Source organism: Podarcis bocagei (genome assembly GCF_964188305.1).
Source record: "Podarcis bocagei genome assembly, chromosome: 2".
Taxonomy (NCBI): Eukaryota; Metazoa; Chordata; class Lepidosauria; order Squamata; family Lacertidae; genus Podarcis; species Podarcis bocagei.
In genome coordinates, this window is record NC_138126.1 from 106957478 (window position 1) to 106968931 (window position 11454).

Sequence of the window (11454 nt, forward strand, 5' to 3'; positions counted from 1 at the left end):
GGCTTCCAACATATATAAAAACATAATAAAACAGTAAACATTTTTTTTAAAAAAACTTCCCTATACAGTCATACCTCGGGTTACAGAAGCTTCAGGTTGTGTGATTTCGGGTTGCACACCGCGCCGAACCCAGAAGTACCAGAACGGGTTACTTCTGGGTTTTGGCGCTTGTGCATGCACAGAAGTGCTAAATCGTGCTTTGCGCATGTGCAGAAGCGCCGAATCGCAACCCACGCATGCGCAGACGCAGTCCTGTGGGTTGCGAATGTGCTTCCTGCATGGATCACATTCGCAACCCTAGCATCCACTGTACAGGATTGCCTTCAGACGGCTCAGGGATCGGATAATTCCATACCCTTCAACATTTGTCCGATGAAAATTGGGACGTCCTAAGGAAAAGTGTGACATTCTGGGATCAAATCAGAAATGGGGATGGCTTCCCCAAATCAGGGACGTCCCTAGAAAATAGGGACACTTGGAGGGACTACAATTAGTTATGCATAAACCCATTTAAATCAATGGACAGAGGCTGTCTTTAATTAGAGTTTCATTTTTTTTCTTTTTTTCTTTTTAAGAGGAGGAGTTTGGATTTGATATCCCGCTTTATAACTACCCTAAGGAGTCTCAAAGCGGTTAACATTCTCCTTTCCCTTCCTCCCCCACAACAAACACTCTGTGAGGTGAGTGGGGCTGAGAGACTTCAAAGAAGTGTGACTGGCCCAAGGTCACCCAGCAGCTGCATGTGAAGGAGCGGGGAATCGAACCCGGTTCACCAGATTACAAGTCCACCGCTCTTAACCACTACACCACACTGGCCCCCTTAAATTAGAGTTTCAATGTCTGCAAGAAACTTCCTTCCATGCCTGGTCTGGTTCATCATCCCCACATGAGCCTTATGAAGCAAGTCTCAATTTTACAGATGTGATCAGAGCCTGCCAGACTATGATCTGCCTAAAACCACAAAATGGTTTCTTCATGGAGCTTTAAGTGGAATCTAGGACCCTCCCCTCCAAGGCCCAAGTCTATCCATCGACCACTGTGGTGGTGGTCTGTCATAATGTCTGATTCTATATTTTTAGTGTACTAGTTGTATTTTGATTCTAACTTTGCGGAGCTGTCCCCCTTTCCTTCTATTCTTAATCTGTTGTAGGAAGATTACATCTGAAGTTGTGTATGAAAAGGCTACCTCTAAATAAAATGCAAATGTGTGCAAAAATTTCCCTACAGCTTAAAATAAAAGTTTTTAGATGTACTTAATCGCTTAAAAAAATATCAATGTATTGTTTTATTGCTTTTTTGTAGACTGTCCTAGGCGTTTTGGGGGAAGAAAAGGCAGGATGTACATTGAATGGGGAGGAGAGAAAAGAGTGAGACTTGTCAGGAAAGGTTTGGAGTGCATTTCATTTTGTGCACTGTACCCCATTCTGTTAAGATGAAGGGCTGGCTGGAAATATCCTAAATGAATAAAACAAGCCCTCTCCACGATTGCTGCTTTCCCCATTCAAATTCTCCATTTACCCAAAGGTGCTTTTCCCTAAGGGCATGTGTGAATGGTGCACAATTTCTTTCATGGGTTATCTACAAATGGTGCAAAACTATGTTTGAAATTTCAAGGTGGTACCTTTGGGGAGGGTCTGGCATTTGCATACATTGTGTGACCAGGGTGGGGTGCGGGGGGACAACACACAAAGCCAGTCCATTCACCCCCCGTCGGTCCCTTGACTTGTGCTGGGAATCAGTCTGATATAGGCAATGGCAGTCAGAGATGACTTGTTATTCCTATGGTTTTCCATTTCAGGGTCTGGAAACTCCTCCACTAAAGAATAATCTCAGAAGCAGCCCAAGTATCAGTGGAGATACTGGAAATGTGAAGTAGTGAAAATTCCTGGGTGGGTTGGTAATTATGAAATGGTGCCTCTCTTCCTTAATCTTGAAAGACCTACATTGGCTCCCAGTACGTTTCCGAGCACAATTCAAAGTGTTGGTGCTGACCTTTAAAGCCCTAAACGGCCTCGGTCCAGTATATCTGAAGGAGCGGCTCCACCTCCATCATTCTGCCCGGACGCTGAGGTCCAGCGCCGAGGGCCTTCTGGCGGTTCCCTCATTGCAAGAAGCAAAGCTACAGGGAACCAGGCAGAGGGCCTTCTCGGTAGTGGCGCCCGCCCTGTGGAACGCCCTTCCAGCGGATGTCAAAGCGATAAACAACTACCTGACATTTAGAAGACATCTTAAGGCAGCCCTGTTCAGGGAAGTTTTTAACGTGTGATATTTTATTGTATTTTTGGTTTCTATGGAAGCCGCCCAGAGTGGCTGGGGAGGCCCAGCCAGCTGGGCGGGGTATAAATAATAAATTATAAATAAATATTATTATTATTAATCTGTTTGCAGAGCTGTATGCAATACTTCTTTTCAGCAGGAATGCAGTTGTGGCACCTTTTGGGTGGGTACCATTGCAGGCCCCACAGCAGGAGGGAGGAGAGGATGGTGAATTCTTGCACCTTTTTCCTCTAGAAAAAATAGCCCTGAGCACATATACCAACATTACCTCTATGGGAGACATGGATTAATATATCAATTTAAAGAGTATTCTGAGTGGGCCACAAGGTTCCTGTCAGAACTGGATACAGTTTGGGAACTGGGGAGGGCAGATCCATTTGGTCAGTGACAGGTATGTTTTGATCTAATAGTTAAAGCTATGGTTTTCCCAGTAGTGATGTATGGAAGTGAGAGCTGGACCATAAAGAAGGCTGATCGCCAAAGAATTGATGCTTTTGAATTATGGTGCTGGAGGAGACTCTTGAGAGTCCCATGGACTGCAAGAAGATCAAACCTATCCATTCTTAAGGAAATCAGCCCTGAGTGCTCACTGGAAGGACAGATCCTGAAGCTGAGGCTCCAATACTTTGGCCACCTCGTGAGAAGAGAAGACTCCCTGGAAAAGACCCTGATGATGGGAACGATTGAGGGCATAAGGAGAAGGGGACGACAGAGGACGAGATGGTTGGACAGTGTTCTCGAAGCTACCAGCATGAGTTTGACCAAACTGCGGGAGGCAGTGGAAGACAGGAGTGCCTGGCATGCTGTGGTCCATGGGGTCATGAAGATTCAGACATGACTAAACGACTAAACAACAACAACAAAAATTCATTGGTCATTTTTATATTAAAAAAGGAGGTAACATTGCTTCAGTTATGGATACGGCAGTTAAACAAGCTCCACTTCATTTAAAGTTTAATAAAACGTATATTTATTGCAAACAATAATATACAAAAAGGTAAGTTGTACAGAGAACCAAAAGGGATTTGCAAACAAAACGACCAAAACGGAAACCCAACCTTACCTAAAACTGATTTTTTTAAAAAGGAAAGATTGTTTTTAAGTTACAGAAATACTTTAGAAATATCTGCTTTTTTAATATAGAAGTAGAAAAGATACCATATTATAAGAGTGCTTTAAGATTTTCTTCTACTGTATTCCCTACAAAACATTAACAAATATAACTTTTTTTAAATAAAAAAGTTGGCTATCTTTTTTTTTAAAAAAGGAATCCTTAACTGTTCAGCCACCGCTTCACCAAAGGTCAGTTCCTTGCCCTAAATATCCTCCCAAATCACACAGTGTGAAGAGGTGGAAGATGAGCTGTACACTTTGGCAGCTACCAGTCCAGAACCGCTGCTCCGCAACTGTCGTTCATTTCCATCGAGCTTTCAAGGGGCAAATATGAGCCCCATGGAAATGTGCAAGCCCCATGGAAAAGAAGAGGGCTTCCAAAGCAGCAGGCATTGGTGGCTGCACCCACTGTCGCTTTGCTTCTCTTGAACAGACCAAGGCCTGCCCTGCAACACCCATAGAAGGTGGTGGAATCTGGAGGTAGTAGAGTGGATTGTACCACTTTGGTTTGCAAGTTGGGGGGTATCGTTTCTTTTGAATGCTTCCCCTCACCCCCTGTAAAAGAACTCCCTGCAATTATAAACAACAACAATGGAGGGTTTAAATATAAAAATCCCATGGGGGAAGCATTAAAAATGGCAGCCCCAGCAGTAGCATCAAAGCTTAAGTGGTACAGTCCATTCTACTACCTTAACTCTGCTAGCCTGTGTACTCCCAGGCGCAATATGTAAATCTGGAAGAGCTGAGGCAGAAAATAAGGCAAATGACTCAGTGATACACTACATTTGCAATCTTTTGTGTCTACAATGAAAAATAACAACAACATATTTTTTTCCAGTTTATCCTCAAACAGGAGGGAAAAGAAGAAGAAAGGGAGAACAGAAAAGAAGCAGACATACTTGTACAAACCTAAGACACATTCTGAAGGAATAATAATAATATAAAGTACCAAAAAAATGGGAATGAGAGGGATAAATAAAATAAAGGGGTTATTGATTTAGACCATAATTTAACGATTAGGCACCATATACCGACTCTGGAATTTCTGTTTACATTACAAGAACTTCTAATGCGGAAGGGGGAAATGGAGGAAAATCTCTTGATTAAAAAACTCTCCCCACCCCCGCCACAAAATAAATATATATACTTTTTTAAAAAAGAAAAGAAAGAAAAACACACACACCAGTGCTGTCATCCATGACCTTTGTTAAAGTCGATATCCCTGCCCTGCCCTGCAAACTGGGTTCATAATGGATTTTGCAGGGGGGCTGTTTTCTATGGACTGGTCAGCATCTGTTTCGCACATGGGGAGGGGGCAGTGCCAGAAGCTGAAGAAGGCAAGTCATGGTAGGATTTGTGGCATTATAATCTGGTGCTGCTGGTTGCATTAAAAAAGAGAGAGAGAGCGCTTCAGACCTTTAAAAACTGAGCTGTCTTCCTCAGAAGCCTCGTATTTCCCCTTGGCAGTGAGAGAAAGAATTACGCAAGCTCTCTTGGAAGATATTGCAGGGTTGCTGTTAAGGCTTTTCAATAGTGTTGCTTTAAGGCTTAAGGTGTAGATCTTCTTTTTCTTTCAAACCTCCCTCATCCCCGCAAAATACCCTTTTACTTCCCAGCTGGAAAAATAAAGTCTCTTTCCAAATCCACAACATCACATTGAGTAACTGATCACTGCTTTGTTTTTCCTTCATCCACATTTTTTTTTTGCTGCCTACAAGCAGAAGACCATTAACTATACAAAAATACCTCTGGCTAAGGCATGCCATTTTGCTAAGTGTTGTTTAGCTGTCAAAATAAGGAGCATTAAAAAAAAAAGTTTCTCTAAAAACAAGAAGTACAATTAACATATAAAATCCCCTCAAATTGGTAACGAATCATACACAGTACATACTAAACGAAACGAAACAAAATACTTAGAATAGAGCATATTCCTCACAGAGGAATACTTTTGAGTTTTGTAATAAAAAAAAAAATTATTCGCTTTTCATTTTTAGTTATTGTTAAAAAATAATCACCAAGTCCATACCTAGGCGAACTAAGCTGGCTGTTTTGGGAATGAAAATCGCCTCCAAAGCAAAGGTTCTAAGTCCACCATGGAATGTTTGTTTATGGAGCAGGATTCTCCAGCTGATTTCGGAAGGATGCTGTAGTACACAAAGCATTCTGGGATTTTCCTTTCTCTTACTTGTTTAGCTTGCTGCTGCTTCTTTCTTTTTTTCTTTTTAAAAAAAGAAACTTTCACCAAAGTCTGAAGACGCTTTTTGCTGTCCGTTAAAAACCTTACGGCCTGGTGAGCTGTGTGTAGACAGGCTGCTCCCAGTGTTGTGGGCTGTGGGTCTGAGGAATGGAAGGCACCCCGGCAGTGTCTGCAATGGGCGTGTACATCGGCCTCTGGGCGGGGTTCATGTACGTGAAGGTAGAGTAGAGGCTGGAGCTCTGGCCGGCAGCGTGGCTGTAGTACGAGTTGGAGCTCTGGTGGTCTGTGTAGTCGTACTGCGAGCGGGTGATGGTGGGGTAGGAGGAGCTGTAGTGCTGCAGGTTGAAGGAGCTGTAGCTGATCTGCTGGGGCGAGTGCTGCTGCTGCTCGCTGTAATGGCTGGGGCTCAGCTGCTCCGTCTTGATGTGTGTCCTCTGCTGGGCCTGCCCTGGCTCGCTGCTCAGCGTGGTCAAGGTGTGCTGGGGTTGCTGCGGGGCCTGCTGCGGCGCTTGGGACGGCTGTGGCTGAGACGGCGGCTGCGGCTGCTGCGGCTGCTTGGACATCCAGACATGCCCCGTGCCGGCTGGAGCGGCTGCCGTGCTGCTGATTCCGTAGCTGCCAGTATAGGTGACTTGGCCGGGCTGGCCATGGGTGGCCGGGACCCCGGGGTGGCCGTTGGGTGGGAGATACTGGTCAAACTCGTTGACGTCGAAGGTCTCGATGTTGGAGATGACGTCGCTGCTGAGCTCACCAATGTCCACGTCTCGGAAGTCGATGTGGGGCGGCTGCCTTCCTCCTTCCTGCAGGGGGCGCCCTTCCCGTTTCAGGTCCTGCTTACCGGGCTGCACATCTGTTTTAGGGGTAGTGGGAGGGGTCGGTGGCCCTTGAGACTGTCCTGCAGGAAACACAAGAGAAACGGCATCTGTCAGAGTCAGCATGCTACTTTCCCCTCCACCCCTTTGAAGTCAAAACTGCAGGCAGGCCACACCTGGGCCTATCTTCCTACTGATAAGGGGTCCAGACAGAGTGCCATAAAGCGCTGGAAATCTAACAGCAGCCATTTTTTAATATATATAAGCAGGAGGTGTTGTATTACGATGATAATTCCATTAATGGTTAACTCTGTCTGGAGGTGAGTGAAAGGAGAGGGTGGTGGTAGGGTGACCAGTAATAAGGAATTGCCACTGAAGATAGCTGCATGGCTCCTTAGATCAGTTGTTTTGTACAGCCAAAGAAATTTGTACCTGTGAGACTGTGCTCTGCTGAAAAAGAGGACAGTTTATAGAGCTGGTTTGCAAAGGTGCAAACTGGATTGGGACGTTTTGCTGGCAGAAGCAATTGCCTTATGCAAAGAGAAAGCCCTTTTGAATGTGTGCAAATGATGCTGTGTGCTGTTGTCCGTGAGACGTACTTACTGACAGTGGTGGCCAATGACCTGTCACCTAAAGAGGACACACACATCTGCATGTGCTTTGCCCCTATCGCACCTGTTATCCTGTTCTATAGAGATGCTTCAGGATGCAGAAGGGCAATAGATCGCTAAGTGCGCTCTTTTTCTGCATCCACCTGAATGGGAGCAGCCTAATTCATTAAAAGAATAATAGACAGCTCAGTGTGGTGCTGGTATTGCCAAGGTTTCAGGTTCAATCCCCATACGGGACAACGGCATATTCCTGCCTTGCAGGGGGTTGGACAAGATGACCCCTAACAACTCTACAATTCTATCATTTCTATGAGCAGAACCACAGCACACGGCACACTTACCAGAATGTTCTCCAGGGGAATGCACTTCACTCATGCTGGATGAAGACTGGGGAGAATCTGCCTGCAGGGCCTTGAAGATGGCATTCGGGGAGATGTGAGTTTGCTCAGATCCTTCCTCTTGCTCAGCCTGCCCATTCTTGACCGACTTTCTCCTTCGCGGCTGGTACTTATAGTCTGGATGGTCTTTTTTATGCTGCACCCTCAGCCTTTCCGCCTCCTCCACAAATGGGCGCTTCTCACTCTCGTTCAATAACCTGGGCGAGACAGAAAGGGCCTTGTGGTTACTTACAATGGTGTCAACTGCAGAGATTTCCAGAATGTAGCACTTAGGTCATATTTCACTTTGCAAAAAATTAAATAAATATCAGCCTGTCTGCAAGAGCACTGTCCCAGGCAGCTGTTGAAGGCTGCAAAGTTGTGCAAAATGGGCTTCTGGTCATACCAAGGTCACGATCCAGATATATGTGAACATAGAATATTATGCCAAAATGTCCTAGCGGCATAGGAAGGCAAGGAAGGCAGTTTTTAGACATCCTGCTATCTGAGCATTCTCTCTCTCTCTCTCTCTCTCTCTCTCTCTCCCCCCCCCCCCTTTTTAGGAGCAGACTAGAAACTTTCTCTGGGACCTCTGAGCACTGTCAGGAAAAGGACTTGGTTGTCCAGTACTGCTAAGTTTGCCTCTGCCTGTTCCTTTTCTACATCATCTTAGGGTTCCTTTTGAGAACTCTGCTCCTCTTGCAAGAAATTAGCAGAGTGTTTTGGCTACTTTCAAAAAAGACATAACATAAATCGAGCCACTACAGGGACTCTGCTCTGGCCCCTTACTTGGAATTTGGTTGGAGCCATCACTCAATTCCCACCCACCCCCACCAACTAACCCAGGACACACTCACACAAATACAGATTAGGAGCCAACACTTTGGGTGCCTCCAGGCACCAGCACAAACTGCCCACCATTTTTTTTTATAGCTAAACTCAACAACAACAACAACAACAACATAAACCTTTCATTTACAAATACCATTGATCTCTCTCTCTCTCTTTTTCTTGTGGAAAGTCACAAGCTTATGTTTCAATCAGTTGACTCACTTTCTCTTAACTCCCTGCTTCCTCCCTCTCCCCCTCCCTCCTGTTGCAAGTCATCTTTCCGACTCAACCTCCTATTGGCCCACACTTGCCAACTTACACCAACAATCATCACATACCCAAACGTGTGCCATTCATGTTTTGTCTTGAGAACAGGGCTTGAGTTGTCAGAGCTCAACCTTGTAATGTGTTTGTTTTTTAATGGGCAGGTGTGTACAAAATAAATTATTCCTGGGCATGTGCAGAGTGCCTTTCAGAGTAACCACAGCATATATTTTTTTTAATGGGACAGCTCTCTCCTAGGCATAATCTCAAGGCCAGTTTAAAAATAAGGGGTTTAGCACTGCCTCATCATTTAGTTGCTGTTATAGTGCAATCCTATGCAGGTCTACTTTGCTGTGAGCCCCTTTGAGTTTATTAGGACTTCCTCCTGGGGAAGTATACATTACAGCCTTATTTTCTGGTGTTGGCATCTCATTGAACACAGCAATGCTGCCGAACCAGAGCATGACCTTCCCTTCCCTAAGCTAAAACAGGACCTCAAATATGGACACATACAGTGGTGCCAACTTGAATAAAATATTGGGGGGGGGGGCAGGTAAGCCCTGCCCTGCATAATTGATCACATGACACGGCACGCACACACTATTTGAATGGCAGTGCCCATTAACTTTTTGGGGGGTCCTGGCCCCCTCAAATATTTTAATGGAGGGAGGATGAAGGACCCTCTAGGAGTTAGCTCCTATGAACATATATGCCCACAAACCAAGGTACAAACGACATTTTGATCCAGAACTTCTCTTGCAGAACCCGATCGGATGGCACCCAGAAGTAGCTCCCACCCAGCCCAAATGCCCGGTTTGCCACCTGCATGTGAAGTTCAATGGACACACTCTCCAAGAGCTGCGCGTTAGTTGGGCTCTCTTCACGCTACCTCTGCGGAGGAGGAGCTCAGCATGGGATCTCCAAGCTCCAGATTCCCACCAACCACCCCTTTGGAAACGTCTGTCCCTGTTAACATACATCCTCTCTCTCTCTCTCTCTCTCTCTCTCTCTCTCTCTCTCTCTCTCTCTCTCTCTCTCTCTCTCTCTCTCTCGTGCGCGCACCCAACCCACGCGTGCAATTTCTCCCTTCTGGCCCTGCTCCTGCAGAGCAGGGAGGCAAACTTGAATAAAATAGTGTGTGTGTGTGTGTGTGTGTGTGTGTGTGTGTGTGTGTGTGTGTGTGTGTGGTTTCCAGATAAGCCCCACCCCACATTATCGATCTCAAGACGTGGCACACAAACACCATTTCAATGGCAATGGCCATTAACTGGGGGGGTGGGGAGGGTGGGCGCAACTTTGGGACCTCGGCCCCTAGGACTGGCTGCGCTGCTATGAAGCACAGACAGACCCCGAGTGGCGGAAAGTAGACTTTGCCAAGGCGTTGTGATGCAAAACGAAGCACAGGAGCCAACTTCTAGGGGCTGAGGTTCCTTCGCACCCCTCAAAAAATATTTGAGGGGGCCGACCCCCCCCCCAAAAAAAGTTGACGGGCATTGCCATTTAAATTATGTGCGTACACCATGCCTTTTGATCTGTTAAGTTATTTATTGAATATTTTATTCAAGTTGGCACCCCTGAAGCTAAACAATCAAACCATGGAGACCCTCCCGTCCCTCTAACTATGGGCTGCGATCCTCTGCACGCTTCCTCCGGAGCAAGCGTGCCAGCGCCCCTTTGGCAACCCGCTTCCTTCCCCCCGTTGCGCCCATCCCCAGCGCTTACCTCCAGAGTTTGCCCAGCGTCTTGCTCAGCTCGGCATTGTGCAGGTGCGGATACTGGTCTGCGAGCTTCCTGCGCGCGGCCTGCGCCCACACCATGAAGGCGTTCATGGGGCGCTTGACGTGGGGCTTGTTCTTGCTGGATCCGTTCACGCGCACGGGCATGGGCACGAGCGTCCAGTCGTAGCCCTTCAAGACCTGGCTGACGGCTTCTCGGATGCACACGGGGAACTTGTCCTCGTCGCTCTCTTTCTTCAGGTCCGGGTCGCTTTTGGGGAAGGTGTTCTCTTGGGGACGCGTATTCTCGGTGTCCGATCCGGAGCCCGACGGGCAAGGGGAGCCGGCCGAATCGTCCGACATGGTGGGGCTGGGGGCGCCGGACAGGCATTTCTCCTGCTCCTCGGTCATCTTCAGGAAAGGGTCGAGGAGATTCATGCGAGAAAGCGACCCGGGGGAGGATATCGGTGGAAATGAAAAAAGCGAGCAAGAGGGGGTGGGAAGAGGGGGTGGGTGGGGGGAGGAAGAGGAGGGTGGGGAGGGGTGAAAAAGCGAAAGTGGCAGGGTCTCTTAAAACTGCATGAAAAGAGGCGAGCCCAGCGGCAACGACAAGGAAAAGTTCGCAAGGGGCACCAAAAATGTCCCGCCTGGGTTGCAGAAACTGGAAAGAAGACCTCGGATCTCGGACGCTTTTGCAAAATCGCTGCTGCTGCTGCTGCTGCTGCTGCAGATATTTGCTCTCAAGCAACGGACATGTGGGCAGCTTTTTCGTGGATAGTCAATGAGGGGCTGTCGGAAGAATATATATTAAAATATATATTCCACCCCTTTCAAAAAAGAAGGAGAAAAAGTTCCTCGGAGTTTGGAAGGCAGAGAAGGAGAAAAAAGAATATATATATATATATATATATATATATATATATATATATATATATATATATATATATATGTATATCTATATATATATAGGCTCCCAAAATCACCTAGTCGGCTTCAAGCTCAGCTCTACTAACTTTCTCTCTGGGTCTCTTTAATAAATACTCTCCTCTGCTATTTCACCTTAGAAACTTTCAGCCAATGGCAGGCCTGCCCCTGGAGGGCTGGCACACAGCTGATTGGCTGAAAAGTTTTTTCTCTCTCCCCCTCCTTCCTCGCCGCTCTCTGAAGGGAGGGGAGAAATGAGCGCAGATCTCAGAGAGGAAAATAGGGGGGAGAGAGAGGGAGGGAGGAGGGAAAGAGAAAGTTTGTCGCGCGCTG

At 46.6% G+C, this 11454-nt stretch overlaps 1 protein-coding gene across 1 annotated transcript; it reads right to left on the bottom strand.

Moving 5' to 3' along the window:
• Positions 1-3223: 3223 nt before the first annotated feature.
• On the bottom strand, positions 3224-11146 carry SOX9 (SRY-box transcription factor 9). Its single transcript, XM_081180902.1, has 3 exons — positions 10205-11146; positions 7352-7605; positions 3224-6482 (listed from the first exon to the last, which is right to left on the bottom strand). Exons 1-3 carry the CDS (start codon positions 10633-10635, stop codon positions 5671-5673), a joined length of 1497 nt encoding a protein of 498 aa, XP_081037028.1. The 5' UTR covers positions 10636-11146; the 3' UTR covers positions 3224-5670.
• Between the last annotated feature and the right edge of the window lie 308 nt (positions 11147-11454).

Excerpts from the sequence above, each read along its gene's own strand:
- SOX9 (XM_081180902.1), bottom strand. The coding sequence starts at position 10,635 with ATGAATCTCCTCGACCCTTTCCTGAAGATGACCGAGGAGCAGGAGAAA. Across the intron at positions 7,606-10,204 it reads ACGCTGGGCAAACTCTGGAG|GTTATTGAACGAGAGTGAGA; the intron begins GTAAGCGCTGGG and ends TGTCTCGCCCAG. Across the intron at positions 6,483-7,351 it reads TTCCCCTGGAGAACATTCTG|GACAGTCTCAAGGGCCACCG; the intron begins GTAAGTGTGCCG and ends TGTTTCCTGCAG.